At 48.3% G+C, this 21062-nt stretch overlaps 2 protein-coding genes across 5 annotated transcripts in view; both read right to left on the bottom strand.

Annotated features, from left to right (window-relative positions):
* LOC144170197 (uncharacterized) overlaps positions 1-15652 on the bottom strand; it is a 109741-nt gene extending 94089 nt beyond the window's left edge. Inside the window, exon 1 of the mRNA XM_077699827.1 lies at positions 15371-15652. The gene's annotated coding sequence lies outside the window, so the exon portion shown is untranslated. The remainder of the gene's footprint in view (positions 1-15370) is intronic.
* A 1452-nt stretch (positions 15653-17104) lies between these two features.
* LOC144170195 (calpain-7-like) overlaps positions 17105-21062 on the bottom strand; it is a 37101-nt gene continuing 33143 nt past the window's right edge. For all 4 annotated transcript variants that reach the window (XM_077699826.1, XM_077699825.1, XM_077699823.1 and 1 more), the window contains exon 19: positions 17105-19328. In XM_077699826.1, the coding sequence (XP_077555952.1) occupies positions 19184-19328 (145 nt within the window). In that variant the 3' untranslated portion in view covers positions 17105-19183. The remainder of the gene's footprint in view (positions 19329-21062) is intronic.

The following is a 21062-nucleotide window of genomic DNA, read 5'->3' as shown; positions in this document are numbered from 1 at the left end:
TGTTTTCATGATTGTCCACGAGGCACGCAATCGCGCGGCCGATCCTTATCGTTCACGAGGAGTTCAGCAGAACATCTCTCAATGAGTTCGAGGCGATGCGGCGATATCCTAGCTTTTATAGGCCAGCTGCTAATCGGCCCGCTTTTGTCTGTCAGCCAGCGATAGCGTGATTGTTCTGTCAAACGAGAGCTGGGGGAGCCGCGCGGCTGCCTACACGCTCCGGCAACGACCGTTCGGTCTCCGGACACGCACAGCTCGACGAGGGATCGAGTTTGTATTCGCTTTCAACCAGATCATTTTCGTCCGTCACTAATGAATTACAGGATGCGCGTGCAGGCTTTGCCTATCCGTACATGATGGGTTTGCGATAGGATGCATATGTACGGTGGACAGTCGCCGATCTGAAAGCGTCAACGGAGAAGACGGCTCCACAGTAACAAAAACGTGGCAAGCCAAAATTACCGAAACTGAAGCTGGTGTATCGAAAAATTCTAACAAAAATATTTCGATAGGCTACGCGCCGAAGGATCACCGGAACTCCCCTTTAGAGGTGTAGCGGTAGTTCAATATGAAGTTTAACCACCTTTAGCTTTTCAGCGACCGCAAACTAGTTGCGTGCATGTAAGATTCCGTGTTTCGGTTCCATCACAAAAAGCGCACGCGGGAATGGAATTTTCCATCACTTCCGTAAGTCTAAACAGTTAGTGAGGAACACTTGGTGAATGCATACTGCGTTCAAAAAAAAAAAAACTGTGGTTGATTCCTCTGTCATAGGAATCGGTAAAACACGAAAGTGAAATGTGCAGCGAAATCTGCAGCAGAGCATGTTTTGCGGGTCGGCGGCTGTCTTGTGGGTGTGCTTGGCGAGCGACGTCCTGCTTGCGGGTCGCTTCGGCCAAGGTGTACTGCCGGCATTTCCGTGACGGATATGACGTCAGTGAAGTCTTAGTGTATCCCGGCATAAAACACTTTCGGGTTAAAATATAAAACCCGAAAACGAACAATCCTAAGTATAACGTACTCTTTGGTTCTAAAGGTTGCTTCCCCGCAAGAAAGCCCTGTGTGCAGGGGTGCACCCTTTACAGGCCGCTTGCTTCGTTGTACTGGCGTCATTTTCGTGACGGATATGACGTCAGTGAAATGTTTGTGTATTCCGGAAGAAAACACTTTCATGTTAGAGAGATAGAGATAGAGAGAGAGAGAGAGAGAGAGAGAGAGAGAGAGAGAGAGAGAGAGAGAGAGAGAGAGAGAGAGAGAGAGAGAGAGAGAGCAGCACGAAGAAATGAAAAGGCACTCCGCAACGCTGACTGCATACTGGAGGTACATCGCGAAAAACGACCATTTCAACACAATGTCCCTAAAAATCTCGGTGGCTTGCGTAGCGGGAGGACAGCGTGGACAAAAAACGTACGAATCGTTATGTAGAGTGCACCAATGGAAATCAAAACGCCATGCGATTGGTATAGGGCAAACGGGTCTATGCATTAAAGGGACACTAAAGCGAGTTGTGAACATGGGTCACCAGACTGAAGTCTTCAATGCATGCGCAGGCCGTTCCCCGAGTTATTTCGTTCGATTCACGCGCATTTCTTTTTCGCGAACAAAATGCGTTTCGAAGGGTCATTTCTATCGCAGCATCCTGTTCTGGCCGCCGTCATCGGGAGATTGCGTGAGCTCCTCAGGCAACGAAATCATACACGGAAACAAGGAAATCTCCACGAATCTTAGCATGCTGTTCAAATTGTATATTCACCGCGCTTTGCACGGGACAATACTTAATTGCGCCGAAGAAGGATAGTGGTAGCAAAGTATGGATCACTACGAAAGCAAACCACGCGTTCCCTCAATCGACACCTCACTTAAGGCAGAGACACATACCAGAAACGCACTAGTAGGTGAGTAGCTCATATTTTCGATCTGAATCGCTCTATTCTGTAGCCGGGTGCGATATTATGACCGTAAGGTTGCTCGCCCGCGTGAAAAATGTACGGAACCGTAGCCATATACAGCTTCGCTGTAAAAAATATATGCAGCTGGTCTGAACCAGTTCTGGGCATCCCAACTTTACAAATCGGAGATATAAGAGCTTGTGCGACAGAATCTCGAGCCTCCTCGGTTGGCCTCCGCAAATCGTACGTTCAGCCCGTTTACTTGACTAGGTGCCAGAGCCGACCAACACACACGAGACGCTTTTTAGAGCGGCTACGAAGTAATGTCGTTATTAGAACCAAACGGGACCGCGAAAATTTGATCGAGTAAAGCTGCGTTCGGATTACAGAAGGCCATTTTGAATTACCATGACTGTGATTGAAAGGGCCGCGCCAGGTCAAAAAATACTGGCAATTAGAATCGAGCCAGCCTGAATTATATGTAGGGATTTTACCTTATACCAGGACGATGCAATTATTTGTAGGGATTTTACTGTATACCAGGACGATGACTGCTTAGCGCAGTTCATCTCATTTTATGTCCTTTCATTACCTTCCTCCATTTCCAATTATTAACGTTGACACGCGGGAGATCGCTCACCGAACAGTGGCCGGCACCCTTTGATCTCGACACCCCCTACCTGTATTCAACAACGCTTTTGCGTTTGTTTCTGATGGAGGCGGAAAACGAAAACGCCCGCGTGTCGAGATTTCGGCGCGCGTTAAAGATACCCAGGTGGTCTAATTGATTGATTGTAGGGTTTAACGCGCCGACGCAACGCAGGCGATGAGGCGCGCCGTAGTGGAGGGCTCCGGATTAATTTTGACCACCTGGGGATCTTTATCGTGCGCCGAAATCTCGTACACACGGGCGTTTTTGCTTTTCGCCTCCATCAGAAAAGCGGCCGCCGCGGCCGGGAATCGAACCCGCGACCTCGTGCTCAGCAGCGCAACGCCTTAGCCACTGAGCCACCGCGGCGGGTACCCAGGTGGCCTCATAGCCCAGGTTATCTCCGGCGCGTAAAACCAACAAAATTTAAAATTTTAAAACTTCGCTTTAGCGTTTCGCCTAGGTACGGCCTCCGAAATGCGGACGACTGACAACCTCGAAATAGACGGCAGCAATGGGACTCCTGCAGTGTTTGAACTTGGCCTAGTCCTTAACCCTTTTGGCACCCTGCCACGCAGATTCGCTAGCAGAGCCAGCAGGCCTCACGCAATCTCCCATGGCCTTTCTTTGTATCTGTTTACTTGACTTGGCCTGGAGTGTCACACTGTTACAACTTAGCTGTCGGCGAGAGGAGATAGCTCCACGTTTCCTGAACTGCTGTCGGCGGAGCCTCTCCGGCGAGAAGAGAAGAGCGAGGCGAAGAGGAGGGGGGCGTGCCCGAGTTTCGGGCCCAGACGGCAGCCCGGAGCTGCATCGAGCCGCTTCCTTAAAGGTCAGCGACTGAGGTTCGGGGTCGGCGCGGTTGCCTGGCAACGAGCTCGCCTCCGAGGCCACTGCCGCTGCGGCCCAGTGCTGGATCAGAGCGCGGGACGCTCGTTAGTCCACAGACCCAGTGGAGCGGCGCAGTGGGTCGAACGCGCTTGCCAATAAGTATGTCAGAAACAAAAATATCTGAAATCGATTGCACCGGACAGCAGCTGCAGGTAAACGTCTCGGATTTTGCAAAGTTCGTCAACTTTGATCTGAGCTTCGAGCCCACAGCCCAGTCCGGTACCGGCCATGCTAGCACATTGTACGCCAGTTCGAGGCAGGAACCTTCGAAGAAGTTTTTTTCGTGGTGGGAGATTTAGTTTGGTGTGCGTCGGAATTCCTTTTCGTGTGAAGAAAAAAAAAAAAAAGGGAGAAAGCCAAGAAGAGCACGAACATGACAGAACCGCCCAAACGTCGCTTAAGGCCAAATTAGAGGCCCCCTTCCCATTGGCCTGCCGGGAGCAGACCACGTGATCATTTAAACACGGAATCTTCAAGGCCACGCCAAGAACACGTCCTCAGCCAGCCGCTAATCAGATACCCACAGTGGCAGGAAAGGCACAGCACGAATAAGGAACGGGAGCGTGATGTCACAGCTTCGCTGGCCGGCCACTTGCGTAGGACAGGGCGGCTCCTATTTATTTATACTGAAGCTGTCGACGGGTAGGATGCGCGATTTTATGGTGTCCGCGCGGAAAACACAATGCGAAAAAGCCAGCTTACAAAAAAGAAGTGTACACCGATAAGGTACTAGGTCCTTCACATTTCCATATAGTACGGCCTACTTGCCCCTGAAAATAATGTGTTCACAGCAATGCATTTGTGTTTGGCAGTGAATAAAAAGGTAGATGTAAGCTTGGCCACCTTGCAAAGACCGATCTTACAGCAATAACGCCCGTTGGCCTTCATATTTTGATATAAGATGACTTATATTGCCCTGCAGAGAATGTCTTCCCAGCAATGTGTTTGTATTTATTTAAAAGTGAATCCGACTTTGACGATCGATGTGAGCTCGGTTGTTGTAAGTTGGCTCTCACACATTGCGTGTTGCACCGTGAAGCCTACTTATAACTAAAAATGCGATACGAACGGGGCCCGATAACAGCGACGCGAGTGTAATCGCCGACGGCGTGAAGATATTAATGCGGCGTCCGACGAGCGTACCCGCGAGACGGCACGTAATGTACGAGCGAGAACTTACGGTGCATATCGTTAGCCAGAGAATGCCGTTGAGCGCCTTCGGCGCCAAGGTGCCAACTTGGAACAATTCAAGGGTACGTACGCCAGGTTCCAAAGGGACTTTCTCGGTCGTCATTTCGGCTCGAGCTGCAATGTGTGCGACAGACTAAAGTTCGATCACGACTCGGCCGCAGACACGAATGTCCGACACACGCTCGCCGGGGAAGCACCGCATTAACAACCCCAAACGCACTCAGCTTCGATGGACAATCACCTTCACTAAGTGGAGCAGCCAGTCCGGCGCTTTGGCGGAGTGATACACTACATGAGGTGGTGCCGTTCTTGAGTTGTAACCGAGTATACCCTCGAACGATTTCATCGCCGTGGGCAAAAACGATCTCCGTTAACACGAACGCTAGGACGCAAGGTCTAAGACGCCGAGTGCATGCGTAAGGCTAATCAGACATACAGCATAGAGCTCAAAACTCGTTTAAGGAAACCACAAAACAAGCATAGAAACCGCATTATGGATGATAAGGCGCCTGTGAACAATGGTACCCCCCCCCCCATGTGCTCCTGGTAAAGATTATGCTTGAAGATTATCTTTGAAAGCTAGGCAGGACTAGCAGTTCTTGCCCAAGATGCCGAGCGCATGTGTCAGGCTAGGCAGGACCCAGCATTTGCCGCCAGAGAAGCCGAGAGTGATGTCAGTAGATAAGGTATTAGAGGACCGCCACTGAGGCACGCAAGTCAGCAACGGAGGACATCTTGAAGTTTATCAGTGTTGCGAGATTGTCACATCTACGGTCTCGCCGTTATCTTCAATCTGGTCGTTTGTTAACGACACTACCGAAGATGCAGCAAAACGGCATCTTTGGACACAATTCTGCTGCTAAAATACTGTTGCACGCGGTATCTTCTATTCGCACTCGGAACGACGTCAGTCGCACGCAGCCGCAGAGAAGGGAGGACAAGCTCAGCCTACCAGTGTTGACCGACTAAAACGCATACACAACGAAATGGCGGCGCCCTAGAACCATCGCAGTGTAAACAAATGTCACGTAATGCGAACTGACCAATGATCGTGGCGGCGGCACGGAATAATAGGCGAATGGAGTGCCGATACTCTGTACCCTTATCTAGTGACACTAGCCGAGCGCAAGCGACAAGCCCGCCGAGACGACGAGAAACATTTCATACCCTCCTCCATCACCATTTTTACTGGATTACAACAGCTTTGCTTGACATCCACTTTGGCAGGGGGGGGGGGCCACGACAAATTTTTTTTTCTCCTGTATCTCTTTCTGATTGCGTCTGGTCGATTCCTTTGTATTTCCTGCCGTTGTAAATAAACGTGCAGTTGATAGACTCGCCAATTTCTTTCCTTCTGCCGTTGTTTTGTGCGCGCAGCTTTTCATGATGAGCGCAAGGCGCCAACAGTAGAAGGGAGGGCAGACAGGAAACAGCTATTGCACCAGTAATAGGATATTGTCCCATACACGCAAGGCTTCCCCTGCTGCCAATAATTGTTCGCGGGCCGTATTCAGTGCACCGCTAAGCTTGGTGCGCACGCCCTGCGTTGTGTGTGTATGGCGTGCGTATATTTCATAGATGCGAACGCTAGAGCAGTCGATACGTTCGGTGAATGCGTGAAAGCTCGCGTTGTTCACGATGTCACAGAAGTGAAAGAAGCCCCTGAGGGAAACGACCCTAGCGCAATACAGGAGACCAGCCGAAGGAACCACCCAGTCACGCGAGAGGCGTCCGGAGTGAAATGGCGGCGGCGTGAACAAATGTTTCGCCTCAATACAATGTCTCCGCATTCAACACGACGTCACGCATGGTGACTCGTTTAAGGCGAAGCTTATATATGGCTAGAGTTGCATGTATTTTTTATGTCCGAGAACAAAAGCTCTCTAGACTACGCGTTTCTCCGAAGCGCGAGGCGTTGAAAAACGAACGTCCCGGTGTGCGGGTGCTATTAGCGCGCGGCCAACACCGAAGTCGCACGTCATTCAAAACACTTGGCCCTCGAGCTCATACGTCTCATCACTTGGATATGCATCTTGAGTAGGTTAGTTAATAACAGGCGTCATTTTCAAGATCAGTAGAGTCAAAATAAGATTGTGTGCGCGTATATGTCTGTATCCCTCTCGGGCAATGACCACCGTCAACGTAAAATTTGCTCATGCCGTTGGCCCAAATTCTGTGTAACCTTTATGTCGTGTGCTTATTCAATAAGCTTCACTGACCGTCCCCCTTCACAGAGCGGAATGACTCATGATCTCCTTTTGCCGTACTCTACAACGTAGCCACTGCCATTTTTAGTGTCGCATCAAGCGTGATTAATCATATCCATTCTAATACGCTCAACGGCAGGAGAAGTGAGAGAAAAGGGGAGGAGGAACTGCCCGGACCGGGGACAAGACCGGCGGTGCGTTGGCTGAGGGAATGTGCCTTTATAGCGGGGACGGGGGCAATAATTCCGCAGCGTCGTCCCCGGTGTACAGTATGTCGAAGGGGAGACGCGGTGATAAAGATGTCGCGCCCGCACTTCCGCCGCGCGCTCCCGACGGCCGCCTGAAGGCGGCAGTGCATAGGGACGCACTCGGAGGCGGCACGTATACACGACACCGGAAAGATGGACGCGGCGGGAAAAGCGCGGTGCACGTGAGTGGCATTCCTCTGCGGCGGATGAGGAGCTGCAGAAGCTGCAGGGATGGGGAGCACGGAGATGAGGCTGGAATGGGCCGCGCACGCCCACCGACTGCGCCACGTCAGTCGTTGATGGGCGCCGCGTTAGCCGGCCAGCAATCATTCCCCCACCACCGCGGGCAGACCGAGGCGATTTCGAGGGGGAGCCCGCGTCTTTGGGGGCCTGTCTGCTTGCACACTATCTGGCCGAAGTTACTATACCGCGGTCGGTTGGCCCGTCTTCGCGACAAGCTGACTGGATACGTGCGGAGATTATTGCTGATTGTGCTGATATCGAGCTTAACAGCAAACTGAGACAGTTCTCGCATGAGCGGCTGGAGCACAGAAAAGCAAAATATTAGCATCTCATAAAAAATCTTTCAAAAAAAAACGAGCCTGGCTATTTCAAAAAGTCAAACTGTCTGCTCGTGCTTTCGGGAAGACTTGGCCTTTTTATCTGCACGGGCGGCACAAAAAAGGAGATATTATGTGCGAAAATGTGGCCCATATTATGCACTTTCGCTTGTGAGCGATACGAAGTCGGAATAGTGAAACTACTCGTTTTCTAGCCAACGGATTAGCGCCGTCCGAGAAGTGAGGGGGAGGAATAAGAACTACAAGTGGTCAGAGCACCGCCTGTACAGCAAGCACGCTATGCACGCTTAGCCACGACCTCTGCACCATCCCTGTCAGCGCTACGAAGCATGGTGGGAGCGTCACATACACAGCGAAGCCAGTGGCTCTCCAAATCGAGCCGCAGTACACATACACCAAAGGCATTCGCGGGATAAGCCTTATCACGAGCGAATTCGGATTTTAGGACAGACAGAACTATATGGAATTACATACGGACGATAAGGAAGATTTAACTTTATTGAGCAGAAAACGAAGTGGCGGTTTGAGACCGCTTCTCTCTTGTGGGTGAGATACTTCGGTCCAGGTACCAGTCGGACATGGCCGCATGGTAGCACTCGAGAGAGACCGCAGCCTTCTGGACTTGAAGGATGGGGAAGAGTTGGAGGGGAAGAATGCGGTGTTTATCCATTCCCATTTTATATCATGGCACAAGGTGACCGGTGTGGAGAAGTGGGCGCATGTAGAGGGATACTGAGATGAGAACATGAGGTGGAGGCGCCTTCCGAGGGGGGACTGTTAGTTTGTGTCCGGTGTGAAGCGGTCGCTTCTTCAGTTGTGAGATGGGGTGAGGGAAAGGGGTATGTGGCGTGAGAGGCGGTAACTGTGTAGGATGTCGTGCACGAATAAGCTTAGTGCCGGCCTGGTCGTTCGGGTCGATGTCCTTGTCAGGGAATGCCCGGTATAGCAGCAAGTGGGCAGCGGCGTGAGCCGCCTTATTCCCCTCCAAGGACTCGCGTCAACGATGTGAATGGAGCGGATGAATAGACTTGAAAATGCAGAGTGTGGGTTGAAATATGCGGCCCTGAGGGATATGACGGCAGGCGGTTTGAGAGTCGGTGATCACTACGAGGTATTTTGTGCCTGCGGCTGCTGCTATGGCTATAGCTGTATCTTATGCAGTTGTGACATCCGAGGCGGGCAGAATGAGGGGGGGGGGGGGGGGTGAGGGTATCACTCCGTAAAAAGAAATGAAGGCGTTACGCATCGAAGCTGCACATGGGCTATGAGAGCACGCCGTAATGCAGACCTGCACCGAAGTTCGCCACACGGGCTGTCCCGTTCTTTCCCTTCTTCCAGAAAAAAAAATGGCCGCCGCGGCCGGGATCGAGTCCATGTCCTTGGGCCCAGCAGCGATTCTATGACATTTTTATTTCCATTTCTTCCTTTTTCCTCCTTCACCTGATTTAATCTTCCAGTCTTTGCCTTTCTCTAAATCCATAACTTTCTCCGTCCCCTTGCCCCAACAACCCTAATTGGCATCCTCTCCAGGAAAATGTCGTGGACTGAATTCAGAACCATAATAATTCCTGCTTTTTACAGCGCAGCTGTTAATGGTAGGCTCCTGTCTTATCATGTCACGGCCCTATCCCGGAGGCGACCGCGTGATCAGCGCCGTAGCTATGGTAACGAGGGAGAGCGCTCGCTGCTGGAGAGTGGAGGAGGCGAAAACAGTTGCCATGGTAACGCGAAGTGACTCAGCTGTGAAACCGCCGCAGACGCGTCAGTCAAGAGGGAAGCGTCGTTGGTATTCTAGAGCGTGAGCGCCATCGAATCAGCTGCGATGGATGCTCGAAGGGGGTTCGCCGACTATAGGTCATGCGTGCGTGAAGACGTGCTCCCATGAGAAAGAAAAGAAAGAATCCCATAGTAAGCGCGCCAAACAAGGAGAATCGACGGCTTCGTCAACAAAACCCCGAAAAAATCCACAGAAGATTTCAACGTAGACGCCGCAAAGTACAGCGTCGTGCAGGAATTGCGTATTATCCCAATCATGACGAAATACACCCTTGCAATAATATAATGGAAATGTTATCGCAATAAAACGGAACTTTATCGCAATACATAACGTAATATCATTAGAGAATTTTACTTTCTTTTAATTCACGACATATCTTAATACTTAGTCAAGCTACAGCATCACAGGCTAATTACGGAATGCCGAGGTATCACGCTAGGGGCGCTTCGGCGTCCGCATGTGCAACGGATTCCGGAACACACGCGGCTCTGGGCGCCTCCTCGTGGCAGTGAAATGGTTGCTGCCACTTAGTATAAACAGTGTCCGGTAAAGTCCACTGAATCTGCCATCACGTACTTCACTGGTACAGCTCTTGCGAATGCGCCGAGGAGCTCCGGCGATGTCAGGAGTCCCACGCACTAAGTACACGGCGAGGCAGCTAAACTAGAGAATATGAGAACAGCCTACTGCAGCTTTGACTCTCACTCTTGCTTACTCCTTCCTTTTCTTCCCCCTTTCCTCCTCTCTCCCCTTTTTTTTTTCTTTTCTTGTCCCAAGACAAATGTTAGACAGGCCAAGCACACAGCAACAAGACCCACTATCTCTCCCGCAGGGAAAGGAACCAAAAGAACGAAACGAGAAGCAGTGCGTGGTGCACCTGACGGAGGGGGGGAACAAGTGTCTCTCCAGGAAGAGCTCATTTGCAAGGCGCTCGCCGAAATGAGACCGTCCGCCGTCTCGCCGCTAATTAAGACACGGCACCACCGAGACGCGCGCCGTGAGGAGGCTTCATGAGGCCCCCTCCAAACTTCCTTCCGCCGCGGAATTATTCAGGGACGAGGGAGCGCGGAACGAAGCGACGCTTATAACGAATTATTGCAAATGCCGACGCAAATGCGGAGCTGCCGCACGGAGCTCGGGCAGAGTACATCGAATATCTTCACACCGAGAAAGTTCTCTGTGACTACGTGAATGGAGGGAGTCTGACCAACGTACCATACAATGACCACCGAGTAAAATTGCGCTATGTACAATGCTCGCGTTCTGAGTCATTATAGGTACACCGCGTAGCTTTGGCTAAGGCGCTGTTGTTGCTGAGTTCAAGAACACGGGTACGACCCCGCGAGCGCGGTGTAAGCTTTTTAGGTAGAGATGAAAAGCGAAAACACACATGCGTCGAAATCTCGGCACACGTTAACGATCCCTAGGTGATCGCCTCATAGGCCAGGTATAGCTTCAGCGCTTAAACTCCCAAAATTAAAAAAAAAAAAACGAGTTGTTCCATTTGTTTTATTTCTAAGGAAAAAAAAGGGGGGAGAGAAGATGATTCCAGCGTTTATTTTTTTTATTTTTTTCGAAGGCACGCCTTTCCATTTCTGGTTGGCCAGAGCAGATATTAGGCCCCAAAAAAACGCGCGCTATGAGACCCAGGCACCATGCGCGCGAGAACGTTGTGTAGATTGAACAAAAAAGGCAGAAAAGCAAGTTAAGAAAGCAAATAGAAGAAAGATAACAAGGAAAAAATAGACAAAAAGGAGTCGGAGGATGAAAACGTACGGCCGAGAGACCAGTAACAAATTAAAATCCCGCCATGTTCCTATGCACTCCAAAAGTGGTACTCAAAATGACGTTGCCCGCGCTGCGGAGGAGACAGAAGGGTTATAACTTCTACATTGTCTTCTGGCATACAAAGAAAAGACGTTACAGCGCAATTTAAAAACAAAGAGTAACAGGCTGCTTCAAAAAGGAGGTCCCTTTGCGAAAATCTGCCAAACTGTGAAAGAACTACACCTGCGAAAGAACTACAAAAGAACTCAAAGTGCGAAAGAGCTGCGGCAACTGAAATATGAACGGACCATCCAGGCCTTGTAAAGCAACAAACTAGTTTGCTCGTTCATTAAGGTGCAATTCAACATGCCTTGACCACCCGAGGTAGGGAAGAAACCAAAGGAATGCATCAATGCGCTGTCGTTCAGGTTAAAGATGCTTATCGTATGTGTAATGAGGAGAGGAGACCCTGCACTCCCCTCCAATAAAAGACAAACAAACAAATGAAACACCTCATTAGCAACTCATGCAAGCGCATATTACTGTCACAAGACTGAGGCTTTTTTTCGATAATAGGCCTGCTATAGCCTGTTGGCCCCTGTGGCATGATTTGGAGAACGTAAGCTCACAAGTAGGTGATTTTTCCGACACGCTGTTACCCCTTCGCTGAAATGTAGGGTTGGAGGTGGTAGTAAGGGGACAGGAGGGAGGGACGGAGGGGGAGGGCTGAAGTGAAGTCAGTCCGTAAACGCAAATCTCTCAGACCGCCACAATACGGGCTAACTTTACAGCATCGATCGGAATTATTGATGCAAGATCGTAGCGCACCAAGATCGCACACACGCCATAACTCTAGTGGAGTAGCCGTTGTCCGGTTCCCCTACTTGACCACTGGAGGTAGAAGAGTGCATGGTAACCTCCAGTGGTCAAGCAAAAGTAACGGACGTCACCCATAACATTCCTACCATCACCAATAGAATACAACACTATTTACGAGGATAACCGTGCCACACAGAATAAGTTCTGCTTCAATTGTAATGTGAAGATGTTTCACGACCTCGCAAGAGTTCGCAGTAATTTTGGCCGTTTTCGCGGAGCGGCGAGGGATGGAGCGCCGACAGGCGCTCTCGGGTGACGCTTCCTTCGCTCAACAGCGTTTTCCTATGTCCGCCTTCGTGAAGTTGGCTTTGCCTCACTGAACATCTCTTTGCAGTGAAGCACCCTTCACAGGCCTTAACAAGATTGTTTTTGGTACGGGCTGCGTACGGCGCGAAACCCGGAACCCCGCTGACAGCCGCCGGTTTAAAAATGACACAACGCAATGCGAAAGTCACGCACCCGTAGGAATTGATTGATTGTAGGGTTTAACGCGCCGACGCAACGCAGGCGATGAGGCGCGCCGTAGTGGAGGAGTCCGGATTAATTTTGACCACCTGGGGATCTTTAACGTGCGCCGAAATCTCGAACACACCGGTGTTTTTGCTTTTCGCCTCCATCATAAAAGCGGCCGCCGCGGCAGGGAATCGAACCCGCGACCTCGTGCTCAGCAGCGCAACGCCTTAGCCACTGAGCCACCGCGGCGGGTCACCCGTAGGAAGCAAAGTAGACTTTACCACGGTACTTTACCCAGCTGACGCCTTCTTCTTCTACGCATACATACAATAGTAAAACCGAATTTTCAAGGAGATGGAGACGGTGGAGCCGCGACTTAGCAGCGTGTGCTCACAAAGACTCTTGGCCAAAAACACGTCCACTGCTAAGCAGTCTAAATTAAAATGATACTACGAAGCAAAACTGGAGGAAAGTACAAAATAGGAACGAATAGAGGTCACCTAAAAGGAATGAGGAGAGAAAATAAGTGGGCGAATACAAGAACACTGAACGAAATGAGCGAGATATTTATACTTAAACCACAAGCAGCCATCAGACATCCATAGTGGGGGATTGGCCATGACTTGTGTAAAGCGACATAAAAACCGATCGGAACAAGGACGGAAGCGCCTGTAAAGTTTTTTTTTTTTTTTTTAACTGGAAACTAACAGAAGAGTACAAGGAAACAAAGGTGGGTCTCAAAAGGATCCTCATTTCCTTTGTTTTTTCCTCCTCTGTGAGGAAGTTTTTTCGGAATGCTCAAAACTCAAACAGTTTTTTTTTTCCTTAACAAGAAACTCACCATCACTCCACACGCACACGATGTGACGTAGGTATGCACCATTGGTAGTGAGTAAGAACACATGGGCACGTAAACCGTGCCACCACAATTAAAGAAGTGAGGCGAAAAGAATAAGCAACCACGCCCTCTCTACCACTGCATTTTTTCGTCATTCTCCTAAACCATGGATGCCACGAAAGCAAGAGTGCGCCTACCACTAAAAACACTTTTATTTCGAATTTAACGTCCAGGCAATAAAGCAATTGATTCTAAACCAGCATGCCAAAATGTCCCACCAGCAAATCTCACCTGCAGCTTGGCTGGATGTCGTCATCTCTTGAAATTCCATCCATCATACAAAAAAGAGGTCAATCAAGGATTGGCGCGTATTCATATATATATATATATACTACATACATACATACACACACACACACGAGAAAAGGCGAGAGATATTTGTTTAATGTGTACATATAGGTCTCCGAAAAAGTTGTCAAATTAAAAGAAAGTAACGTGACGTCTCCATTTATGTGATATCCTGCTTAGTAGAACTTGACAGAACATCTTTAACAGATATATTTCTTTTTCAGCAGTTTAATATGCTTATAGATCTCGCAGCAGCGTGATCTCTTCGCATCAGATCTAACGCAGTAAACATGTAGCTATTTGATGAACAAGGAATCCATATTACCACCTGGCTATTCAAGTGGCAATTTCGAATAGTTTCCCAATAGCATACGTGGGAACGTCTCTCTCTCTCTCCCCCACCCTCCCCCAAGAAAAACCGGCAGTCTTCAAAAACGAGCTTCAAACACGGATAAACAAAAGACCCGAGTAGTAATTGTTTGGCAGATCTTCGTCAGCACCCCGGTGTGTCCTACAACTTTATTGGTGAGAGCCCCCACTTAATTCGACTATACTAAGTCATCATCATTATGATGATCATCGGCGAAAGGGAAATCTTCGAGCGGCAAAGAGTATTCGAAATTTCGGGTATCGAACGGCAGTGTGCATGACTGCATGCACAGCGTGGGTCCGATGTGCGTCTGATACTCTATATATCGCGCTGTAACCTTTCCGTTTTACAAGGGCCCGCTGCATTCACCAACACACCGACAACAGGCCTTCATCCGAACACAAACGCACATCACAGGTACTCGATCAGTAGTTAGGAGTGTCATAATCTACCCGTTGCATCCGCAGCTTCATCGTTCACTGCAGACACGGTTGCCGACAGTACCGGTGTGTTAGCGCATACGTTATCGGGCGGAGAGGAGTGGTTGCTTGACCTTTAAGACGGCGCCGGTCGAAACAAACAAGAACGGAGGCACGATTTGCGGGTCGGGTCGCAGCCGCTTCGGACACTTCCGCATCCCACCTGCACAGCGCGCGATGCGCCCGCTGCACCTGCCGATCACGCAGCGCGGAGATCCGCTCCGCTTACATATTTGTGACACAACGATTGTGTTCCTGCAGTAAAATGAACCCGCTATTGTGACAGACTCACTGGAAGCCGAGATCAGGAGCATGCAGCTCTCATCATGCGTTGCTGTCAATGGAACGGTTGAAGCGCGCAGACGCTGGCGACCGGACCAGTCACGAATTCGCTCACAATACGATCAGTAAGGCTTGCCTAATTGCCAGCATTAGAATAAACTTCTGCGTAAACAAACATATCATTATACGAAATCGTGATGACGCATTTGAATTGCGATCCCTCGACGTTGGGAAAGCACCGGCGACCACTGAATGCGATCAGCATCGATCATTGTAGTTTAGAGCACATGTAAATGCATGCAGCACCTTAAAAGTACGCGACAGTGCCGAGAGAAGCGGCTGAATGCAAATGATCCTTTACTGTCGTCGAGGAAACAGGCGCGCGCTGAGGTTAAACGTCCGAAGGCAGCCTAGCTGATCATCGCGCCAAATGACATGCGCTAGCAAAATGCATGGAAATCTGCTGAAACGACGCACCACACTCGCCTAGTTATCGCAGATAGCCGTGCAGCTGTCCTCACCTCAAGTGTGCATCACGGGCCGGAGCGTTGCGCTTCCCGGCAGCAGCTCTTTGGCGCTAGACGATGCAGTCAAGCTTGAACCTCGGTCATTGCGAAAATGCGGGAACTCTCACGCTCCTTTGGCACACAAGCAGTGTCGAGAGAACACGCGAATAGAGTAAAGTGTTTGCTAGAAAGTCCTACGCGGGGTGTGGGGAAAATACGGGAGTAGAAATGAGCTGTACTCGCGAGTGCTACGCGCCTGCGCCAGCACCTTCCACGCACGCCCACCAAGCCCGTTACCAGACGACAACTGCTGAGGACAGGCGCAATCAATAAGCAGCCGCGTCGAGTCAACGCGAGGAGGCGCTGCTGTACATGCTAGTTTCTTTGATATTTGTACCACCAGGGGCTATCATATAACGGGGCGCTTCAAGGCAATATCTGTCTACCACTCTTGGCTTTTTCACGTGCCGCTAAATTCAAAATTCAGTAATTAGCCCATTATTTGCTTCATGCTTTCTTTTTGCGCCCTAGATCGTTGGATAAATACCACAGGTGGTGAGGTGAGCAAACGAGTTACTTGTTTGTACTGTGGATTTCAGCTTAACCGGCCAAAGTATTGGTCGGTGCTTGCAAGTGCTTGGACCTGTTTTTACAGCACCGTGTGTTGCGACTAAAATTTCCGCGTGTTGCGTCAGCGATCGAATGTTCTGTTCAGCGAATCCTTTAAACGAGCCTGGGTAAATTTTTCAGTCGACTTCGTACAACTAGTAAATTTTTATTCTCTCTGCACCTCCTCGCTACAGTGAACTAGAAACCGCTGTCACGTCGCTCATGTGTTCTACTATCTGATACAAATACAATTGTTTACAACGGGGTTGCGCTTTTTTCTTTTTGTAACTTTTACATTCATAAGTATCACTGTTCGAAGCAGTGACCTTGCCACTTGGAGCGAAGCTTCTGCATGGGCTTACTTTTCAAGCTTCGGTTTTGTAACGCGAGACTAGCAAGACGTCATAAATCCCGCGTATTTTGCGCATGCCTGCGCACCTCGCCCTATCAACGAGGATGCGCAGCCACACGCTCATCTTTGCAAAATAATAAAATGGAAAGCTCGTCAAGTTAAGCACGTTTATCAGCCCATGAAAGAAAAAAAAATATTAGAGGGACACTTGAGATTCATTTCGTGTGTTACAGGCGATAGCCGCATCTGTTGATTTAATGCTATGAGTACTTCATGGGAATCAGCCTATAGCTTCTGACGGCAACTCTCACCATCACTGGTTAATTTCTTTGAGTGAGAAGCGTGGGCATGTTTAGCCAAAGACAATGTAATGTGGTGAATCACTCGTAAGCTTCCAACTGTAGCGGACACCTTAAATGGCCCATCCACTTGGGTATGTTAGGATTGGGTATGGGGATTGGTGAATCGGCTGTGAACTGCTGACAGAAGCAGTCATCACTGGCCAATCCACTTGAGTGTAGTGGTGTCAGAAAATGTGGTTTTTGGTACCACTCTAAGCGTAACATTGGACACCGTGGCCAGACTTTTGCAAGACAGGCCATGCAAGGCTCTCACCTTATTACGCTTACATTTTGAAGTATACTTCAAGCAAGGCTGCCTGTATCTCAGACAGACACAATTATTACCCTTGCATTCACAATGGTTAAAGAGGGAGCTAGGATGATCTTTTGTAAAGAGGTGGTCGGTTAGAGCAAGAAACGTAAAAATGTTGATAACAAGTACACAAGTTGAAACTTTTTTCAGGTTTATTGTACAACAATGATAAATATACTTCAGGTGGCAATCTTGAAGTCTTAACAATTATTTTGTGGATCAAACAACTTCGTATGCACAGACTCAGAAAATCAGGGGGAGTACTTTCCACCAAATATTCAGACACCCAGTGACAAGTTTCCCGATGTTAACTTGTGAACACTCAATCCTACTGCAACTTTATTGGTAGAAATATGCTTAAATAATGCATTTCCCCAGACCACGTTTTTATTTTGTAGTTCCCTAAAAACAGTAACAAGGTGCTGCTGTATGTTCATTAACAATTAACAGGTAATTAAAAGAACATACAGCCTGCACAAGAAAAGTGAAGTTTCAGCTGTGCAATATGGACAGTATACGTTTTGGAGAAACCATAAATTCAATTTAAAATTCGTTGTTACTGTTAGCAACGAATTACATACAGTACAATCAGAATAACCTTCAGACCACCATTTTCACAGGACCAATTTATCATAGGCAATGCCAGTCAGACAACAAAATGAATGTAACACTAACAGATAAATCTGAGCTGACTGTCAGCAACATTTCACAAAAATAAAAGATAACCATGCATTTTTACAAAAATGTTATTACAAGACACATTGGTAATCGACCAGATTTAGGGGAAATCCCCAAGGTGGAGTAAGTTTCTGCGAAGGAAAGTTTGACATCCACCTAAATGCAGCAGTGCAGCTACAAAGGAAAGCTATACAGCTTCCTCAGAAACTTCGCAGTTGAAGAAAAATTCTTCCTGGTCCAGGATTTGAACCCGAGACCACCGCTTAACCGGAGCAGTCGCTCTACGAACTGAGCTAACCAGGAGGCTAGCCGTTTGTAGCGCGAGGGCGAATTGATCAACAACTTGAAGTGAAGGACAGGTGTAATAGTTTCTGACAGTTTCTGAGAAAGCTGCATAGCTTTCCTTTGTAGCCGCACGGCTGCATTCAGGTGGATGTCAAACTTTCCTTCCCAAGACACATCAGATGTAATGAAAATATTCATCAACATTATTTGCTCTAACGTTTTTTCTGTGCAAGAAAATACAGTGCATAGAAAATGTTCATTGCATTCTACCAAGCTTAATCACAAGTTCAACACAACCTCAATCAAATTGCACACATGCACATATCATATCACTGATACAAACAAAAATGGCAGGCAAACACACATTTCATTTAAACAACCAGATAATGTTTTCCAGCCAAAAGTGTGAGCAAAGTATTTTTGTTCAAATTTAAGAAGCAATCTCCAACATGCATTAGGAGCCCAAGTCAAACCAACAATTTAAGGTAGCGTGTATGGACAGAAGCAAGCTCTGACCAAATAATTCTTAGCCAAAGAGTGCTCGATTTAAAAATTTCACATAGGTAATTCCAAAAATATCTCCACCGCACATAGGAGTATCAGGAGTCCAGGTCAAACAAGCCAGGTATGATCCTGCATAGGGCCAGGTCATGCATTAAAGTATAAACTAGGCAGCCTTGAAGGATGACCAAATGTTCACAAGGAATGCTACCTGCAGACATACAAAAAGGTTAAGAAACTCCAAAAACAGCCTTCTTAGAAACTACTTGCTTACGAACAGCCTGTAAGCATTGTAATGCACTGTCATCACTCTTTTTAGACGTATTCACGTCATCGTGGTTCAATCCCACATTTCATGCGAATAATTTTACATTACAATGTTACATTAAAAATGTACAAAAAACAACGGCGTCCCAGAGTTAGAAGAGGCAGTCCAGGCGAGTTTGATAATTTCTGAGCTGGCTGGCAAATGAATAATTTATCGTTAGCAACAACGAAATCACATAAGCTTAATAACAACATCACAAATAAGCTAAAATCCAAAATAAGCTTTCAGCAATTTGAGAACAGCAATACGTGAACAGTTTCAAACAATTTTCCACGTGTGCCTGGCGCTCAATTATGATAAGCCGTGAAGGATGGTCATAGTTTTAACGCGACCACAGGCACTTGACACGCAATGCCACCGTGCTGCCCAGTCTCAGAGGTTTGTTACAGCGACAGTTCGGCCGTACTTCAAGGAGCAGTGCCTACTGAAGCCGAGACATCTTGAAGGGGCAGGTGGCTGAGATGGTAAGAAAGAAGGGGCCCTCCTGGAATGGCTTGAAGGTGGACGGGATCACGTTGTACACACCAGCCGGAACACGCTCCAGCTCCAGAACTGTGAAGCCAGACCTGAGACGCACAAAGGGTCACTGCAATCAGTCTGATGCTGGCATCAAAGAGTCAGCTGGCATCAAAGAGTCATCAAAGAGTCAACAACAAACACTTCCAGTGACGAAGCCACTCACACCGATGAACAAAAATAAAGCTACAAAGCTGGTTCATTTTAACAGCAAAGCTGTTTAAGCTTTTAGTTCCGTCACTGAGCGTTACTGAAAAAAATACCAAGAAAAAAATACGAAGCGCACGTGCATGTGTGCCGCCTTGTGAGGAGTGCCCGGCGTCGTCCAGGCTTGCACAAGGTTTGGCGCCACATAAGGAGCTTACAAAAAAAAAAAAAAAAGATACCAATAAAAAATACTAAGCACATGTGAGCATGCACCTTGTGAGAAGCGCCTGGCATCAGCCAGCTCAACCTTCACGAACACTCTGCCCTGCATTCGTGGCATGATCTCTAGCATGCTGCTTTCCTCACCAGTTCACATGCGTTCGCGTCTGAAGGGGGGAGCACAGACACCGAGTTCACGCTACAGACACCGAGTTCGTGAAGCCAGATGCCGCAGGTTATAACGTGTGCTAAAGCGGTCCACTTTGGGAAAGATGTGAAAGCCTGCAGACAAAATGACCTGGGCTTGCCAGTCATGGAGATATTTCAGTGGCAAGTTCGGAAATCCATGTAAGGTGCAACAGTCAGGTCTCCAACGAAGGGAGAGGGGCCACCAGCTCTGCTGTTTCTCCAGCCTTGCACCCCTAGTGCAAGCTGTGCCAGTTTTTTTCATACCACTAATTCAAACTCCAAAAACAGCACTATTTCACAGAGATGTCTCTTGTTAAGCACGTTGTGTGCAATTTAGACGAATTCATTAAACAGCTGCAAAAGAAGTTTTAAAGCTTGTTTGAAGCTCCATAAGCTTTCGGGCAGACCTCTGTTAAAAAGTTACCATATTTACTTGATTCTCACGCACACCTTTTTTTTTGCAAAAAAAGCGCCCCAAAATCGCATGTGCCTTAGAATTGAGTACCAGCAGAAACAGTGCTGGTAGTTGCTTATCATGCATTATCGACTCAACAAGGCAACCATAATCGTAGTTGTGTCAGCTAAGCGTCAAAGATTGCGAGGCCCACAGCAATGCCAAAAAAAAAAAAAATCCAAAAGAGGTTTATCTCTTCACGCAGAATGAGGAGAACACACCCACACATGCACAGAAAAGGATGCGTGCCCGCACGTATCCTTTCGGTGGGTGGTGTGGGCACGGGCGTGTTATTAGCTAGGCGCAAAGGTCATGTGCAGCCGCAAGGCCTTGCCAGTGTTTCTTGTGCTGGTAAAAATTAAAAATAGACACTAGCAGATAGCAAACACGCCTTTTCAGACAGCAAGCCCTTGCTTTTCTATACTTAGCCCTGAGAAAGGAGGCAGAGCAGCGAGAAGCTACGTAGCACCATGCAGTGCGCACCGTTCTACAGAGGGATTGTCGCCCCATGACAGCCTCCCGCTGAACATTTTTAAAGATATTTTTCTGAGTTTTCGTGACTTGAATTTGGAAGGGCGGCCCCCATGGGTGGTTTATTATGGAGTATGTTGCAGCTACAGGATAATGAGAGCCATTTAGCCCAATAATATATAAAGTTCTTGCATCCATAAATGCCACTTGTCCTGTGCAGGGTACTTGTGTGTCTTTTCTTTTTTCCGTTCGCCAAAGTCAGGTGCGTGTTAGAATCGAGGGCATGTTAGATTCGAGTAAATAC

This window comes from Haemaphysalis longicornis, unplaced genomic scaffold, assembly GCF_048455015.1.
Source record: "Haemaphysalis longicornis isolate Haplotype H1 unplaced genomic scaffold, Haemaphysalis longicornis Haplotype H1 scaffold_2, whole genome shotgun sequence".
NCBI classification, from domain to species: Eukaryota; Metazoa; Arthropoda; class Arachnida; order Ixodida; family Ixodidae; genus Haemaphysalis; species Haemaphysalis longicornis.
Note: the sequence above shows the minus strand (reverse complement) of the source record. Positions and strands in the feature narration are given on the sequence as shown.